Source organism: Balaenoptera acutorostrata, chromosome 14, assembly GCF_949987535.1.
Source record: "Balaenoptera acutorostrata chromosome 14, mBalAcu1.1, whole genome shotgun sequence".
NCBI classification, from domain to species: domain Eukaryota; kingdom Metazoa; phylum Chordata; class Mammalia; order Artiodactyla; family Balaenopteridae; genus Balaenoptera; species Balaenoptera acutorostrata.
This window is the reverse complement of record NC_080077.1, coordinates 68,482,501-68,502,474: the sequence shown is the minus strand read 5'-3', so window position 1 is coordinate 68,502,474 and position 19,974 is coordinate 68,482,501. Positions and strand designations below refer to the sequence as shown.

General features: G+C 37.5%; 1 protein-coding gene across 7 annotated transcripts in view; it reads right to left on the bottom strand.

Moving 5' to 3' along the window:
- MAP3K7 (mitogen-activated protein kinase kinase kinase 7) overlaps nucleotides 1-19,329 on the bottom strand; it is a 65,761-nt gene extending 46,432 nt beyond the window's left edge. For 6 of the 7 annotated variants that reach the window (XR_452326.3, XR_009005167.1, XR_009005168.1 and 3 more), the window contains exons 1-5: nucleotides 18,927-19,329; nucleotides 7,510-7,620; nucleotides 4,645-4,710; nucleotides 4,108-4,153; nucleotides 2,795-2,933 (exon numbers count right to left, since the gene is read on the bottom strand). Coding sequence is in view for 2 of the 7 variants with exons in the window: in XM_007195965.3 (XP_007196027.1) it covers nucleotides 2,795-2,933; nucleotides 4,108-4,153; nucleotides 4,645-4,710; nucleotides 7,510-7,620; nucleotides 18,927-19,046 (482 nt within the window). In the remaining 5 variants the exon portion in view is untranslated. The remainder of the gene's footprint in view (nucleotides 1-2,794; nucleotides 2,934-4,107; nucleotides 4,154-4,644; nucleotides 4,711-7,509; nucleotides 7,621-18,926) is intronic. The other variant, XM_007195966.3, reaches the window with a different exon arrangement.
- Nucleotides 19,330-19,974: the final 645 nt, after the last annotated feature.

The window sequence follows — 19,974 nt, the reverse complement described above, 5'->3', positions numbered from 1 at the left end:
AAGCAACATTATGTATAGTGTAATCTATGCATGCTTAAAAAACAAAACAGTGCTTATCTCTGAGGACTGGAAATGGGAGGCAGAAAAGACTTACTTTACATTTTTAAAAATAACAACATATACACAATTAAAGAAAGTAAAGTAAAAATAAACCAATATAGAAGAAAGAAAACAACTGTCCTTATTTTTAATGTCCTTATTTTGAAGATGTTACTAAAAATGTTCAATCCCAAAACCATTTTTATGTTTAGAGTATGTGTGTGTGGTAAGAGTATAACCCTATCATGATTAAAATGACCCAATAAAAGATTTCCAGAAAATTTTCTGAACTTAAGATTCCAACTCTTCTAGGTGCTATATTATGCAAATATAATCACCAAGTAGCATACTCTTATTCAGGTTTTCCTTTTGATGACAAACAGAAATAAAGATGGGTAATATAATTTGCATCATCACATTGTAGTAATATTCAACATCGGGTTGGGGATTCATTATAATTTCAATTAATAAATTCTTTGTAAATAATTTTGTTACAAAATTCTAACTGGAGAGATTACTTAGTTTTCTTTTAGTCCAACATGACTAACATAAGCCAGATAAACTACTATTCACATCTCCATAATGCTACAAATATTTCTATGATAATTTAGGTGGAAAGAATGTTAAACACACATTACATGCACTTCAACAAACAGAAAATTTTTCCTTGTTTTATTGCTGTTAAGTTCTTACTACTTTTAACCCAAGATAAGAATTCGGTAACTGACTTCCTTGTTTCATCCTGGTACACTCAAAATATCACAATAATTTTTCTGAATGACTTTTATATTATTATTGCTATAATTAGTACTCCTTTACTCATAAGACTTTGGATGAACTTGCAAAAGATAAATAAAACAGGGGCACTAGTGCAAGTTGATACTGTATAAAACACCTAACCACATCATCAGGTCCCTTCTTTATATGCCATTCTGAGGAACTCTTCCTGACCACAGAATCAAAAGGTTTTCCAGTGACAATAAGATACAGCACATGCATTTGTATATACAATTATATATGAAAGCACAGTCATTCCAAAGAATTTTCTTTTCCCCAGTACATTCTGAAAAATCACTTCTAATTCTAAAGCCCAATTTGTATGCTGGGTGCCCCACAGGAAACGTGCAACACTACAGGATGAGTCCAACCATAAGGATGCCCGAGAGAAATGAATGACCTAGACAGACCAGACCTCTTCTAAATGTGTTGATGGTATATATTAGCAAAAGGAGAGTCCCCATCTGTAGATGATTTTGGTAGGACGTATCTGGTCCGTCTAAATACGTTGGTTAAATAAACCTAACATTTATGGATTTTGGGGGTATGGATGGATGGAGAATGGAGGTAGCTGTTTAAGCTGTGTAATTATGGAATATAAAAGATGTTAAAAAATGAAAATAACTTTTTTGTGAGATATTTTAAAGTATATTGTTTAATAACTCATCAGTTATTCTAAAGCCAAAAAGGCCCTAACGCAGACGGGTGACTTTCGGGAGTTGCATCTAATGGTTTCTGGCTCCTCCAGGAAAAGGATGCTTTGCCTGTGCCTGATACTTGCCTGTATCCTTTAAATCAGCCAATTTGTTGCTGGATAAGAGCTATGATTTTCATGAGTTTGCTTTGATAATTCAACTCTTTTAAATGGGGGGGAAGGGGGGTAATGGAGGACACAATCTCCGAAACTAGGAAAGAAAAAGTGCTTTCTTCTTTACTAGCCAAGACAGGTAGCTGCAACAACAACCTCAGGAGTCAAGTTAAAAAAATAAAAGTATCATAAATCTAGGGCTTAAACATTATTTGACCAGGGACCTGGGGAAAGGGAAATCAGTTTAAGCTTGGAGGTGGAAATAAGGTACACTAACTAGCGAGAACAGTGATTCCAAGAGTTGAAACCTATGTAGAGTGTATCAGATTAGATAGGAGAGTGAGAAGTTATACCCAGAAGGGATGCTTTAATGCTTTAAACCAGCATCAAGAGAATGGAATACTTGAGACTGATTTCCTAGGGGATACCTCTCATCTGAGGACTGATGTGGTGGCCAGGGGTAGAGGGGAAAGAGCATATGGGGACTTTCTACTTTCTCACAGGTGGACAGAGAAGAAAAAAAATAGAAATGGGGACAAAAATATGTGTTTTCTTTAATTGTGTACCCACAGAAACAAAAAATCCACAAAGTTTTAGCCTTTAAAAATACTTATGTAGGGAAATTTGAAGTTCTTTCAAAGTCCCAGAATCCTCAATATGGAGAAATCCAGAATATTTTCAATTTCTACTCAGATGTGCCAGCAATGCCCTTTGCCTTCCTCTGAAAAGGCAAATAATAACCACTCTGCATATTTGTGTGCAATGTCGACATTGTGCTTATTAGGGATAGAGTGGGGAACAAGACAGACTTCTCTCTGCTGACATGGAACTAACTATTTAGGGAAAACAATACATACCGTGGGCACAAAATAGGACTTACAGACTAACAGATTCTAGAATTACGCTAATCTAAGGTAGAAGTTATTAAAAATAAAAATTCAACTAAAATAAAAACCCCACTAAAGACAACATTCTAAAATGCAAGCTTAGATAAATGACTAAATGATGAAGGTGAGTTAAAAGTAAACAATCTTAAAAAAATAAAAAACAAACATTCTTGAGCAAGCCAAAAGGGATGAGAGAAGAAAAACTGATGTGCAACGACCAGCTTAAATTAGGAAGTGGGTAGGGGATGGCAAGAGAGAGAGACACCACATTATTAGAACTTACTTTGGTGGTTTCAGGTCCCTGTGAATTAGAGCTTTGGGTTGCATGCTATGAAGATAAGCCACTCCTTGGGAACACTGTAAACACCAACTCATTGCGTGGGCAGCAGTGTAATATGGCAATGGTTCAGCACCATGCAGCACTGCAAAAGAAAGGCACAAACTAAAAAGAACTTTATTGCATATAACAAAAGACACAAGGTGAATGCAAGCACTATCAGAACACACGACTGGGTATTTTCCTACACATGTTCCCATCGGTCCTGCTTTTCATTCTTTTCTGAATAAAAAAATGGAAACAGTTAATGATTTCAAATGGATAACTACCACATAAATACCTAACATTTAATAGGATTCCATTAACTGTTATACATACATTCAAGTAAAATTAATATACATTACCACGTTTTTTCATATTGACAGATGCAGTCCTTCACACAATAATATAAATTATAAGCAATGTGATGACATACTACTATAAGAGAGATACAGAGAAATACTATGGAAGGAAACAAAATGTGCATCAAGATGTTTACAATTATGCTTTCTATAATAGCTAAAAACTAGAAATAGTTCAACCAAATAAAACACGGGAGTATTAGATAGCCATTAACAATGACGATCACATGAGCAGGAAATATAAGTAGAAGTTTATATAAAATAATGTTAATTTAAAAAATAAAATGCTACAATTTATTTTATATAAATGCTGTGACAAGAGAATATTTATATATGTTTGGTGTTTCTTACAGTGAAAGGGTTAGCTCTGCTCTATAAAGGTAACTAAACGATACAGTTTCCTTTCATTGTTATCAAAATGACATATATACACTAACATGTATAAAATAGATAACTAATAAAAACCTGCTGTATTTAAAAAAAATGCTCTGTGAAGTGAGTTTTCACAATTTTATTTTTGGGGAAAAAAGCAAAATAAAGCAGAATAAGGATGTGTGGTTAAAGAGTTCTAAAAGAGGAGACTGAAAGCTAAGAGAGGGCAAAAAGAAAAAATTAAAAGTATGAAGATATTTTAAAATCTATTTAAAAAGCAAGTTTGACTTTACTTAAATGCTTTTAACATTATGCAGAGTACCATCAATTTAAAAGATTGATATCCTTAGACTTCTAAATTTCACATACTAATGTTGTAGCATCTTGTCTTTTCATTTTTAATCTTTAGCAGATTTCTTTTTTTAATTACCTCCTTTTGGGACTCTGAGGATAAACTGTGAAGAACATTAAGTAACTTACAGTTTATATTAAAAGCTTTTCAATTATTTCACTCTACTAGATAAAGTCAGGTTTAATGACACTCACCATTATACAAGGAGCCCCCTTCAGCATATTCCATCACAAGACACACCTAAAGGAAACATATGCCAGAATAATTAACCACAGAGCTATAGCATCTTAGGGAACTTGAGAGATAACTTAGTTCAACCTCTGATTTTATAAATGCATTAAAAATCATTCTTTTGTCCCCTACTATGTGAATAGTGCTAGAGGAAATAAAAGGTATCTATGATCTAAGACTTTTGTCTTCTAGGGGACCACTGTCTAAGAGTGCAGATGTACATAAAAACATAATCACGAGATCTTTGGTGACTTTTTCCAGTGCAAATGAACAGGTGCTGTCATAGGATATTGTAAGCCTCCTAAGAAGATGAGGTTACTGGATAAGACCACCTAAGACAACTATTCTCTTATATTGTGTTGCTAACAGATTAGAAACACATACAGTATAATTTTTTTTTTGAAATGACAGATCAAAATAGCTTCATAAACTACACAGCTGCACGTATCTGCCACGTCATTTCTTATAGACAGAGTATAATGAAAAAGTGACAAACTTACTGGATTCAAGCAGGCTCCATATAGCTTTACAATGTTAGGATGGTTCACGCGGGATAACTGTCGAAGCTGTAACAAATTAAGGTTTCTTTTAAAAAGTGCTAACTTTTAATGAAGTGATCTCACAGTATCATTCAAATCTTAACATTGTACAAAACATTAGTGTAATCAATCAGCAATCACTGTTTCCTATGTAGCAGGCACTGTGGTCCTAAGTGCCTGCCCAGAATGGCACAGAATCCCTGCCCAGAGCTCTCACAGTTTAGTTGGGGGAGAGTCATGTACACAAATAATTAAAGCAATGTGCCAAGTGCTATAACAGGAGTTATGTACAAGGCGTAAGTACAAATTAGAAGAAGAAATTAACTTTGTCAAGAAATGTTAGGATGCCATCCCCGAGATGGCACTGAGCTGAGTTATCCAAACCAGAAGAAGCCATATCATCATCATCATCATCATCATCTTCAAAGGTGATGGTTGAATGAATAGCCGACCTACTCTACGCTGGGCACTGGTGGGCACTTTACAGATATTGTATAATTCTCACAACTTTGCAAGGTAGGTATTATCATTTTCATTTTAAAGATGAAGTACCTTTAAGATAAGGCTCAGAGAAGGTTAAGTGAGCTGCTATATACCCTAGAGTTAGCAAACAGTACAGCCAGGGTTTGAACCTTGGTCTGACTTAAAATCTGCATTCTCTTCCCTCCATCTTCTATCTCTTTGATTAACTCCCTCTTCTCCATTCCCATTACCACTGCCTTAGCAATTTCAACCTGAACCACTGTAGTAATTACTACAGCCTTCTCCTAACTGGTCTCCTTACTTCCAGTTTTATCCAGTCCAATCCAATGATTCATATGGAGGTCAGTGAGGGGTTTGGCTGTACTCATTTCCCTTTCTCTACATCTCAAATTTCTATTAACATATCCCCCCAAACTGCGCCTTGCTCTCTCTTCTCTTTCTTCTCCCCCTTTTCTGCTTCTCCCCCTTTCTTCTTCCTTTCCTTCTCTACTACCTACATTATACTGCTGGCTCATATGAAGTCCACTAAGATAAACCTTTTTACTACATGCTTCTTAGAAAGCTGTATTTTTCTACAGCCAACATTTGTAGATTTTCAGTCCTAATAGAATTAGTATCACTATTTATTATATTTCATCTCGTTAAGATTCACTACTGAGCTTCAGACAGCAGATTATTCAAGCATTTATTCCTGTTCCCTCCTCAAATACCACTAAGATGGTAAAGGCACTTTTTTCAAGGCATAAACTCAGAAGGATGAAGAGAACGTGAAATGAGAAAACAGCACATATTTTTGGAAGTTGGACAGCAAATGACTAGCAATAACTGACACAGCAGACCTAAAAGAAATAAGAAAAAGTGAGAAGCAACCAGATTTATCTCACAAACCTTCCAAAAGGTGGAGGAGTGGTGGTAGTACCAGGTATCTATTCATACAAGCTAATAAAAGAGCAGAGATTGCTTAAAAGTTAGACCAAAGATTCCCTCCAGCCCTGACTTCAAACAGCTTAGTGACTGCCTCTTTACTGTCTCAAAGATTAGAGGCTGATTCTTTACAGAAGGTGTAATACCTTCCTAAATATAGAGATATATATTTAATATAGAGATATAGAGATAAATACAGAGATAGAAATATAATAATACCTTCTTTAGTGAAGGTGTGAGTCTCTGGATTGGGGGATACCATATAAAACTAAGGGATGAGCTCAAAGTAGTTGCCTCTGAGAAGCAGAAAACTTGATGTGAGGAGGACGGGGATTAACTTTTTTTTTAGTAAGAATACGTGGAGAACCATTTGACAATTTATCAACAAATTACATGTATACATAACTTCGATGAGAAACTTTTTTTCTCCAAGCTATTATGAGCTTTTTGACTCTGGATTACTAGCCTTTAACACATATTTTTACTTAGTTTTAGGAAACTGCCAATACAACAGTATACGATCAATGACCTCATATAAACCATAAACAAAAATTGTGAATAAGGCAAGATAAAGCCAGACTCCTGGAGCATACTACTATAGATCATCTTTCTTCATGATGACATCAAACCATTCATCAGCATTTCTCAACTTATTCAACTAATTACAAAAATCCACTTCATCATCTCACAACTAAGTTCTCATTTCTTCATGTTATACATTAAAAAGTATCATGAAGTATATTTTGAAATTATAATTAAATAAAATCACAGATATAAATTCAGAAGGTTTATAAGGTAAAGACCACTCATCTATTGGCCAATGAAGTTAAAAAATGATAAAACCATTGATTTATTGAAATACTGTGATCTAATATATAAAACAGCATAAAAGAATGAATGAAGCTGGTAATACAATAATCTCATGATTATCAAATTCTCCTCCATCATCAAATATGTAAGAGAAGAGAGTTGTAAATTTTCGTGCTAAATGAGAAAAACCAATTTGAAATTGTTTTTCCTTAAAATAATCTCATTCGAATTTCTAAAAATGTACAGTCAAAAATGAAAGCATAAAATTACCCTTCTTAATTTTAGATAATGGGAGAGATTACCATTTCTTTTCTATTTTAAAATTTAAATTCTATGCCTTGAAATAGATCTGAATTACATGGAAGAGATTGTATTTTAATTCAGGGATGAATTCATTTATGTAGCTAAGTCTCTTTTCCCCTAATTTTTAATCAGAATTAAGAGTGTGAATGAAAAAATGTTCCTATGGCATTCCCTTTGGTTCAACCAAACTGCTGATGTTCAAGTATACAGAGAAATGACAGCCGAGAAACATTTTTTTTCATAATATTAAATTCACAGAGTATCTTAGGTGAAGAACTACACAACAGAAATGACACTTCAACTTACCTCTACAATAAAAGCTTTCCTCTCAGATTCACTTTCTATTTGTTTAATAGCAACATCTTTTGCTCTCCACTTAGCTTTGCATACTACTCCAAAAGCTCCTCTTCCAACGACCTTTAAAAAAAAAAAAACAAAAAACCCACGAGAATCAGAAACAAATAACAGCCTAATGCATAACACTGAAGCCAATCTGAAAGATTTATTAAAGAAGATTTTTAGAAATCATCACGATCTGGATTTGCCACTGAGCAGGTATGAATTTTCATTAGAGTGAGGAGATAATGAAATGTACTATCTCTGTCTTTGAAAGTTTATGGTCTAGACATCTCTTCATTCTCAAAACCGAAAACAAACAAAAAAGACAGAGACAGAAAACAAATTAAAACAGGCAAGATGAATGAGAGGGCAGAGAGAAGATGGCTTGGAAAAAAATAAATAAAAAGCAGAAACATATAATCAATGTTTTAAGCTCTCATATTTATGAAATTAAAAAATAGCTTTTAAATAATTCAGTGGGGGTAGGGAGTAGAGGGGAAAGGATAAAAATATAGATGATAAAAAACTGGCCACTGTGAAGGACAGACAAAACATAGTATCATATTATACAATGGAATATTATTCGTCAAGAAAATGGAATGAACTACTGATACATGCTACAACATGGATGAGCCTTAAAAACACTACACTCGAGTGCCAGACACAAGAGATCACATATTGTATGATTCCAGTTATATGAAATGTCCAGAAAAGGCAAATCTTTAGAGATAGAAAGTAGATCAGTGGTTGTTTGGGGCTAAGAGTGGAAACTGGGACTAACTGTAAATGGGTAGGAGGAATCCTACACCAAGGTGATGAAAATGTTTGAAAACTGATTTCTGGTGATGTTTGTACAACTTAGCAAATTTGTACAAATCATTGTACACTTCAAATGGGTAAATTTTATGATATGTAAAATATATCTCATTAAAGTTATTTTTTTAAAGTTAAAAATAAAAATTGATGATATGTTGCATTATTGTTGAAGCTGATGGGTGGCTCATGAATTCATTCCTCTCTCAGGCTATTCGACTTTTATTAATGTTTGAAATTTGCCAAAATATTAAAACAACAACAAAAGAATAGCTTTAGATACTTGTTAGAGCAAAATCATTCTACATTATCACTCCAAATGACCTTAGTTAGGTGCCATCTACTCCAGTCTTTCAACTTCCAACAGATCTAAGTACTTCCTTAAGCAAAAAATCTAATTCCCTGTACAGCTCTCATTTATGATGTACTTTCTATATAGTAGGCACTAAGCTAAGTGCTTTACATACATTACATCATTTACACAACCTTAGGTGACAGGTACTAGAGGTATCTTCATTTTACAGATGAAGCACCTAGGTTTAAAGAAATCAACTAACTTGCTCAGGGCTATGTAGCTAGTAAAGAGCAAGTGCAGTCTGATGCCAGGAAGTCTAACACCAGAATGTCAGAGATCCTGATTTGTATACATATATCTGTATTATATGTCAGAAAGGAGCAGTGATATCTTCTCTTGGAGGAGGAGTCTTCACTTTAGGCAAACTTACATGTACAGGGACTCCTTGTAGAGTAAGAAAGGGGTGCTTGTAACTAACAGGACAGTAGTTGAAAACTGAGGTGGATGGCCATTCTAGCCATAGCTCAAATTCCACTTCAAACATTACACAAAGCAGTATGGACATTTCTCATGTTGCTTAATGTATAAAACCACCCAAATGGTTAACATTAATTGAATGCCTATCATGTGCCAGGTACTAGTCTATGTGCTTTCATGCATTAACACATTTAATCCTCCTCCATGAAGGTAAGTAGTAAACTGAGTCAGACGGTTGCAAGTTGCCCAAGATCACAGGGTCAGAGAAGCCAGGATTTGAAGCCTAGAGTATGTAATAACCAATTCACTCTATATTCAGCCTCTGTATGTCATTAACTTAAAGGAATCTGGGCTGTCTTTCCTTTAGTGACTTTCCCTTTTTCCATTCCTAGCCCTGGGTGCTCAGGGACCTCCTGCTTAGGCTCTAGCCCTCCTCCACAGCTCTCATGAGGGAAAGGAACCAACGTCAGTTATTTGGACTTGTCATTCAGTTACTTTAACATGAATGGTTATTGGTTAAACCTGGTACCATCAGAATAACAGAAAAAGCACACCTAGGATCTGGAACCTAACAGTCTTGAGTTTAAATGTAGGTTCTGTCTGCCTATTAGCTACCAATACTGGTAATGTCTTTGAGCTTCTGCTTTCTCAACAGTAAAAGGGAGATGCTTACATTTTCCTCAGAGAATATCTATAGTGTTCATAAGTCAAAACCAGGCATTTTCTTCAATACTACAAAAGAATAATAAGTGCTTGGAGTTGGGTATGAATCAGTTTCAGGAGCTATACTCCTCATTTCTCTCACAATTAACCACGATGAATAGCAAACAGGTCCTAAAATGAATTTCAACTTTACGACAATGTCGGCTAAGAAAGCATGGATGGAGACCAGCCAACCTATTGATATTACTATGAAATAATGATTGTGAAGTAATTTAATATATTCTTCAATTATATATTTACAAATACATCAAAGCAACTGGTACTTGGTAGGTCTCCTCTTGTTTCATTTTCCTATTCTCAGAAATGTCCCCGCAGGGATTCCAAACATTGCATTTGTGGATCATGCATCTGTTGTAAAAACTGTGTAAGGTGTGCATGACTAACTGTGATGCACAAATGCCACCTAGTGCTGAGATGATGGCTGACTCTGAATTTGCAATGTAAAACTATGGTAACAAAATGTGGGCAAGCAAGGACATGATAAGCTTCCTCCCTTTTGTTTAAGAAAGCAATTTTTTGAACTGTCTGAAATACAAACAGGCATATTCATGTAAGATGAGAGCCTATGTACTTAAGAAGCCTCCACTCACATTAGGGCCATATTATATTTCACATGTATGGTGAAACAACAGATCTAAAATGATAATAAAGTAAGTCCAAGATGCCCAAGGTTGTACACATAAACTGAAATACATGATAGAAAAAATAACTGCTGTGAATTCAAAGGTTAGAGGCACAGAGTCAATGCTTAACGAATTATATTTCTGTGTATCTAATGATTCTGATCACCAGTTCCAAGGTGTGGAGGGGGGTTTCCCCACACTCCCAAGCAATTCTCAGATACCAGCTGGACGTCCTACCATTCAGCTCAATTCTGACATTATCCACCTGGAGAGAGCATCAGATGCCACAGGTTAAGGGCTCAGTTCTACCAGTGCTCCCCCTCCCCCTTGAGAGGCCAGCCACAAGCCAGGTTATCTGTCACCTGTGCTTCTGATAACCAGCTATAGACTGGAGGTACCAGTGACCCCCTCCCTTGGGTTTGATTAATTTGCTCAAGTGGTTCACAGCACTCAAACACTTTACTTACTAGATTATCAGTTCACTACACAAGGATATAACTCAGGAACAGCCGGGCAAGGTAAGGGGAAAGGGCACGGAGCTTCCACGCCCCCTCTGTGCCCCACTTTCCCCCAATCCTCACGTGTTCACCAACCTGGAAGCTCTCTGAACCCTGTTCTTCTGGGTTTATACGGAGCTTTATTACAGGGCCATGAATTCAACCTCCAGCCCTTCTCCTCTCCCCAGAGGTCACAGCGGTGGGACTGAAAGTTCCAACCCTCTAATCACATTGTTGGTTCTCCTGGCAACCAGCCCCATCCTTAGGTGTGGTCCAAAATTAACCTTGAGACATCTTTATCTCTCTCTTCACTTATGAAAATCAGAGGGTTTGGGGAGCTGTGAGCCAGGAACCATAGACAAAGACCAAATATATATATGAGAAATATATTTTGATCATTTGAATGGCCAAGTACCTATTTCTTATAAATCACCATATCACAGAATCAAAATGTGACTTCTCATTTTTTCAAACGGCATAAATATTAGGGGTGAAAGAAAAAAAATATATAAAGAATTGATTCCTGCCTTTGTGGGATGAAAATGAGGTAGAGAAGAAATTCAAAACAAAACAACAGCATTGAAATTTTTTTAAAAAACACTTCCCGGCTGAAGAGAGCCAAAGGTGAGAGTCCATGATGGCGGCTTTCAGGACAGACTTAGGGCTTCAAGGGCAGGAAAGACCTATTCTCGCGTTCCCTCCCTCCCAACTTCTCACTGAGATCCCCAGGAGGAAGCAGCCTCACAGGATATGCTTTGCCAACATGGGAAGCTGCAAATGAGTAAGTGTGGCAAGGGAGACAGTCAGAGGGAGGCCCTACCCAGGTTCTCTCAGCCCCGACAGTACAGGGAAATGATACAGAAAAACTCTTGCCAAGAGAAAAAACAAGGTAACTGAAAACTGAAGTCTTCTGACTGCAGGAAGGAGGCTGTTGGATGGCAGACAGCTCAAATACAGGGAGCTAAATGCAGAGCTCAGCTGAATTTCAGAGGATCAATGAAAGCCAAAGGGGAAGGCCTAGTCAGCAAGCAGGGAAAAATGGGTAAGACCTCCTGCTTTCGAGGGGTGAAGTGAGGCTAATGCCAAGAGAATGATGAACTTCATTTCTTTACTCCTTAAACCAATATTTCTTGAATGTCTACTATATCCAGCTACCATCTGGGATACAAGAGATACAGCTGTAAATAAGACAAAGGCCCTGATCTACGAGGAATGTACTTTCAATTTAAGGGGGGTGGGGAGAGGAAAGAAAAGACAGTCAGTAGACAAAAAGATGAATAAGAAAAATATCAGCTTGTAAAATAAATGCTGTGTAGAAAACCAAAAAATTGAATAATGTGACAAAGAGACTGGTGAAACTTATGGCTGGATAGTATGAAATGCCATCTGAGGAGGTTACTAACTTGATATTTGAATGACACATGGAACCAAGCAAAGAAGAAGAAACAACTAATGTGAAGGCCCTAAAGGGGAAAAAATCCCCCTCATTTCCTATTCAACAATATTTGAACCCCATCTATAGACTAGGCGTTATCCTACGCATTCCAGACAAAGAAGGGAACAAACCAAACCAAAATCCTTGCTCTAACTACTTATATTCTCGTGGAGGGAGACACATAAAGAGGAAGCAAGATTTATTAAAAAAAAAAAAGATATATTTTAGAAACTAATAAGTGCACTAAGCAGAAAAGCAGCATAATTGTGTGTGTGTACACGTGCGTGCACTACCCCACCCCAGTTTTAAACAGGATAGTCCTGCAAGGCCTCACTGAGAAAGGTGATACTTTAGTGGTGACCTAGAGGAATAGTTGGAGTGTTTGGTGTGAGCAGAGCATAGTGGGAAAAGGGAAGAGTGATGCAAGATAAAGGTGGAGATAGCATTGACATATACACACTACCAAATGTAAAATAGATAGCTAGTGGGAAGCAGCCGCATAGCACAGGGAGATCATTGCATAGCACAGGGAGATCATCTCGGTGCTTTGTGACCACCTAGAGGGGTGGGATAGGGAGGGTGCGAGGGAAATGCAAGAAGGAGGGGATATGGGGACATATGTATACATATAGCTGATTCACTTTATTATACAGCAGAAACTAACACACCATTGTAAAGCAATTATACTCCAATAAAGATGTTTAAAAAAAAAAAGATAACGCTGGAGAGACAGGCAGACTGGATCCTGAACGGCTCTTGGCACCATGAAAAGGAGTTTGGATTTCAGTCTAAGTAATGGGAAGCAATTAGAGGAATTTAAGGAGGAATGTGACATGATTTTGCATTAAAAAAAAAAATCATTCTGGCTCTAGTGTGAAGAATGGATTGTAGGGAAGCTAGCGTATATACAAAGAGAGACCAGGTAGAGGCTGTAAAAGCAGCCCAAGCAAGAGAGAAGAGCTTCGAGGACACGGTTGATGGTAGTGCAGAAAAATGGGCAGATCTGGGATAGGTTTTAGAGGTAAAGTCAAAAGAGCTTGCTGATGATCTGCATGCAGGCAGGACAGGTGGACAGGAAAAGAGATGAATCAAGGATAACGTCTAGACTCAGCACCAGTTTGATGAAGGATAAGAAAGACTGGAGCAAGCAGATTTTCCTTCCTTTTTTTAAACAGCACAGAGTTCTGATCTAGTCATATAAAGCTTAAGATGCCTACTAGATATCCGAGTGGAGATATCAAGAAAGTGGAAACATGAGTCAGGGAGAAGTCAGGCAGGAGATGAAAACTTGGGAGAGTCATCAGCATTTAGTTGGTACTTCTAGTCAATCAACTGGATGCGGTGACCAAAAAATAACATGTAAATACTGGGGTCCCGGAACTGAGCTTTGAAGCACTTCAACATTTAGAACACAGAGGAGAAGGAACCAGCAAAAATTGAGATGCAGCAGTCAATAAGGTAGCAGGCAAACCTGGAAAGTGTCACAAGAAGCCAAAAAAAAAAAAGTTTCAAGAAGAAAGCAGACATAAAAACAGCAAAAGCATTAAGCCAATGGCTGTCTAAGTGTGGTCTCTGGGCCGGAAGAATCTGCATTGCCTGGAAATTTGAGAAGATGTAATTCTCGGGTTCCCACCCAGAATTACTGAGTCTGAGGGTTGGGCCCAGCAATCTGTGTTTGAACAAGCCCTTCAGGTGATTGTGATATTTGAGAATGACTGTATTAGGTTATATTAAAACCATAATTAATAGTGAGACAAGACACTTCACTGGAAACCATGACATAGACCAGAGAGCCCTCCCTTGCTGAAGTTTTCCATAAATAATATGGACATGACATCTTGGGCAAGAAGAAAGGAAAAAGAGAATTCTTGTGAGCAACCTAATGTTTTTCTTGACACATAGTAGATCAGGGGAAAAGAGTGGCACAGATGGCAAACTGCGACACAATGGCAACTGAGGTAAACAATGATAAAACTAATATTCAAACTACAAAACACTGAAAGGAGGTCACTTTTTACTTACTACCAAATTTCTAATTCAAGTTCACAATCAAATATGCTTTTTGGATTGCATTCATATCTTAGTAAGGTTCTTTGACATATTATCATTAACAATTAGTTTGAACTGACAGCTTTCCCCAAAGATCAGTTTTCACCAAGAGTGTAAAAAATGGTGCACATCCAAATTACAAGTATCCCCTCCAACACACACATCCATCCAAAATGGTGAACCTAGAAATAAATATTTCAGACATTTTTCACAATCCCTCAGCTGTAAAAATAGAAGAACAGAGGAACGCAAAGAGAACTTGGTTTTAAAAGGGAAATCAATTTAGAAACATTTCCTTCTGAATTTATGAATGTTTTCTAAATTAAAATGTTCTCAGATTAATTCTCTTATTATATGTAGCTCTCCCCCTACGGTTTAGCCCTCATGGTTTTGAGTCCACAACTTTAGTCTCATGTAATAAAGCAGATTTAAATTTAATTTCTTAATAAAAAGTACAGAAGAATAAGAGAGATGATTATAGAATATTTCCATGCAATTAGTATTAAAAGGCACAAAAACCAAAATCAGAAATTGGTGTATGTGTTTAAAGAAAGCAACTCCTTTAAAAACTAATTTAAGATGGAAGACTACTCCATTCCTTTATTCAAGTCAGGTTTTTAAAAACAAAAAAACCACCTAAACTAAAACTACATGGAAAAGCATGTATGCCACCGTGCTCTTAATTTACTATGAAAAACTATTTATAGAAAACCTTTAGATGCTAGGCATTGGAGTTACAAGTGTGAATAAGACAGGTTAAACTTTGCTGGGGGGATACATAATTTTGGTTACTGGTAAGTGCCATGAAGGGTAACAAAAATGACAAAGATCTAGGTCGCTCAGGCAAGGCTTCTCTAAGGAAGTAACATTTGAAGTGGGACTTGAATGGTGAGGAGTCTGCCATTTGAAGTTCTGGGGGAAAGAGCATTCGAGGCAGAGGAACAACTGCAAAGAAAATTCATCTTAGTATCTTTCCCAATCTATGATGCTTACTTTATTCAAAATGTAGTTTCAAAATCTTTCCCACTCAATGGAGCCTTCTGTTATAAACTCTACTTTCAAATTATGGGTTAAGTGCTCAATTTACACTACATTCATAGTTTTAAATTTGTGGTCCTGAAAATCTAGTCACACAGTAAGTCAAAGTTTTTAAGGAGAGAATCCTAGGATCCTTCTATTCATCTTCCATAATCTTAGCAGTATTATCCACAGAAGACACTGTTCATTAAATGCTCAAGACCAACTATTATAAAGGAAATCAGTATTTTGTTTCCCCATTCTTACAATAAGGTTTGGTTACAGAGTACTTCAGAAAGAACCGAAGTGACCCTGTAAATCCAAATGGAAAGAGCAAATGACTCAGGAGTGAGAAATTGCAAATTCATTTCCTGGCTCTATCATTTACTTAGACATGAGGCTTCTGGCAAATCAAACTCTATGACCATTTGTCAGTATCTGTAAAATGGGGGTATCATTTGCCCTATTTAACCAGGATTAGTCAGTCACAAACTACAGTCCACACGAGATCACGATCACTGTCCTTAAAGCTTACGGTGGAAACACAGCATAAACGCTGCAAACAATAATGTGTTTTCATTTTAGAACTGGAAGAGACCTTAAATGATCTTGTTCAATCTCTCATTTTAAATGAGAAATCAGAGGCCCAGAAAAATAAGGTGACTTGCTCAAAGTTACTGAAATACATCATGGCAAAATCCGTATGGCATCGACATTTTCTAAATACCCAACCTACTGGGTACACTTTTTTACCACACCACACTGCCTTCACCACTTCTTGCAAGCTAGTCCACAATGTGCATACCTCACAATTTATTCCAACAGTCTCTACACTCAGATCCACAATGACAAAAGCCAAATGACTTTAAAAAAAAAGTACCTACATAGGTTCCTGATGCTGAGACCTGACATAATTTGATATCAGAATTGAATTTAGGAAGTTCCACGCTGATATTACTGAGTCATGATATTAGAGATATTAGAAATGTAAGGCGTAAAATCAGTTGATGCCTTAAAAATATGCACCTACGAAATGAGTGCATATTTGGCCTATGGTTGGAGTATTTTTCTTACGTAGTTTCCAACTGAATTGATATAATGCTGATTCAATTACACTGTTATTTGAGAAACAGAATACGATTTTCTTTACTTATACACAATATACTGGCACCACATAAAATACTGAAAGCAACATAAAATACTTTTTGTTTTTAGTCACCTTTCTCTGTTCTCTTATTCATGATTTTAAGCTAGAAGCAGAATCTAAGTTAAGAAATAGTTACTGAGTGCCCTGCACCCTAGATTATATAACACTGTTTTAATGTGAAAATAAAGAATATAATGAAAATTATGTAACAGTTTTAACATTAGAAAAGTCTAAATTCAATCTTTAACATGAAATTAAACTGTGTAATAAAAAAGTGAGAAGAATAAAATTAGATGACTGCCTGACATTAGAAAACTTCAGCTACAAACAAAAATTTACTCCTCAGGAATGTCCTAAAAATACCAAAGAAAAGTTGAAACATCAAACATCATCTAAACTGAAGGAAGGGTCTTTGGAAACAGGACCTCAATCAGAAGTTAAGTGGCTTCTGAGGAAGAGCAGTAAAATGATAAATGACACCTTAGTAATCAAGAATGTAAAATGCTTTAGAAAGTAGTGTGGGAAAACTAAGGTGGTAAAAATCAAATGATGTAAGTCTGTGAAAGCATTTGGAAGACCATGAAGTACAAGTTATTATTATATGACAATCTGTAGTCTACAAGCATAGCAGTTCACCACAGAGCAGACGTAAATGCTTATTTAAAAACTGTAATTCTTTTATACTGACTCACCAAATTTTCATTCTTAAAAAAGAAAGAATGTTAGCCATGAAAGCTGGATCAACTATCCAATTCTTAAAAAGGAATTTATCATAGCCTCAATAGAACACACACACACACACACACAAATTCCCCCCTCTTTCCAAACTATGGGTCCTTCTTTTAGCCATGTGAACGTAAAGCAGGTCACTGTTCCTCTCTGTAACTCAGTTTCCTAGTAATGTGTGTCAGGCAGTGTTGGGTGTTTTGCATGTATTACCTAATAAAATCTGTTATACAAATAAAATGAACTAGAAATTATTATCCCTATTTTACAGTTAAGGAAATGAAAGCTCAACAAAGTCAGTCAGGAGACTTGCTCCAAATCATACAGCTAATAAGTGGCATAGCTGATATACTGAACCTTCATCTAACTCCTTCCAAAGGCTTCGCTCTTCCCACTTACACTATCTTGTAAAATGAGGTTGTTTTCAGTGACCTTTAAGGTTATTTTATTCAAGTAAAAATATGATTAAATAATCCATTATTCTTCCAAAACATGTATAGAAAAAAAAAATATTTGTTGAAGGATAATTATCTCATTACTTTTAGCTTGCCACCACCTAAAAATAATTTTGAATTTTTAGACTAGAGGTAATTGAGAGTCTGTAATATGGGACATACAGGGTTCTTCTTGGTGTATGTAATGTAAGGTGTTTAGTACATTTTAAAAATGATAAACAAATGGTAAATAATAGACACAATTTTCAACCAAAGTTTTAACACTTTCTAAAGTGTATCTTTACACATATACAGATCTTACTTTTCTAAATTTTGTGGACTTTACAACCAAACTCTGTGAATTTGAAAAGAAGCAGTGTATTAAAGGCACATTATTACCTTGCTCTAAAATAATTTATTGCAGAATAAGAATGGATTCGGGTTTTCTAAGAGCGATTTTTGGTCTGATATATTCTGGTTGTCACCGAAATCATTAGTTATCTCTTCAGAATATGCTACTTGAAACATCTTTTCATCGTATAGCAGTCTACAGTACTAAAGGTGAAATCAATCTAAAGTAGTCTAATTGAAGGCAGAACATTTACTATTACGACTACTGCTCTATGGAATTGGCTAAACTGAGAACCATTCCGTACTCGGGGAAAAACTGTATTAGATCTCAGGATGTATTAATTTATCAAGCATCCATAGAACACCCACTGGGCGCCAGACGCTGAGCTGGAAGTCGAACATAATAAAATCCTTGGCCCTTAACAACACTATGCCTTAGAGAACCAAAACTCCAAAACGGCCATGGTCTTTGATGAATTTTACTACTGAACAGATTGGAGAACTGGTGGACCACACGACCGCACCAGTTCATCCTTCTCTGTTTGAGACGACCCAAATCCAAGCACCGGAATATCAAATTCAAACTCAAGAGTGCCGAAGTGAGGAAAAAAGAGAGCTATACCGGAGCAGGTGAACGCGGAGAGTCCCCTTTACACCCGGTCTCCGTGGGGTGTGGGGACACCCGGGTGGACCCCGCGAAACAGAGGGGTCGAGGAGGCACCTTAAGAGTCGGGACCAGGAAGAGACCTGGACAGGCCGGGGCCGGGGCCGGCGCCTCCGTGCCGGGCCTCGCTCACCTCTTCCACCTCGATCTCCTTGTAGTCGATCTCTTCAAAGTTGAGGACTTGGGAGGGGGCTTCGATCATCTCACCGGCGGAAGACGAGGAGGACGAAGAAGCGGCGGAGGCTGTAGACATGATCCCTTGCGGAACCCGGGGGGGCAGGGAAGGTTGCCGCCCGGACAGTCCGGGGGAGACCCGCGCCCACCCGCCTCCGGACCGACCTTCAGCCTGGAGCCACGGCGGTCCGTGGCGGGGACAGGGGCTGCGGCCACAGCCGAGTCCCGGCTCCGGCTCCGCTGCGTTTTCCTCCGTCGGGCCCCGCCCACCAAACTTCCGGTTCCGGCCTAAAATCGGAAACCAGAGGTGGGCGGTGAGCTCAAGGGAGGGGAGGGGAGAGTTTGGTGACAGAGATAGAGAAAGGAAGGACGGGTTGGGGGTGGAGTGGGGGAGGGTGAGAGGCTAGCTTGGACCCGTTGGACAAATTTCGCGAGATCTTTGTTAAAGGGCCTCAGCAACCGGAAGATACCGCGAGAGCTGGCGCGTGACGTAATTAAAACGCGCGAACGGAAGTGGCGCAGAGCATGATGGAATATCAGTATGGTTGGTCCTCTAGGAACCAGCGGGAAAGATAAAACCTTCGGTTTGTACTCTGCTTCGTGAACTATGTTGTGACCCCGCTCCCTTTTCCCTCAGAGACCTGCAGACGGACGGTAGTGTTGGCTTGAGTTTTTGTGACGAAGCTTACTTTTCAGTTTCACCCCTAAGGTAAACTGAACTATTTCTTAAAAAGCCTTGGAAAATGTGTTTCCCTCAGTGTGTTTGGAAGGAAGCGGTTGCTACTGTTACTTTGAGCCAGTCCCTGATGCTATGAGAGATTCTAAAGAAAATAATACATAGCGAGCCAGCGCGTGTAACCTGATTAACACTATGTAGCCTCACGAACAGAAGTTAATATTAGGTAAGGTAGATACTTATAATTTGGCATAATTTGTCGTTTATCTGAATTTATGGGGTGTATTAATGGTACGTGTCGGAGTGCAGAGCACTGTGCTGGATGCTTTAC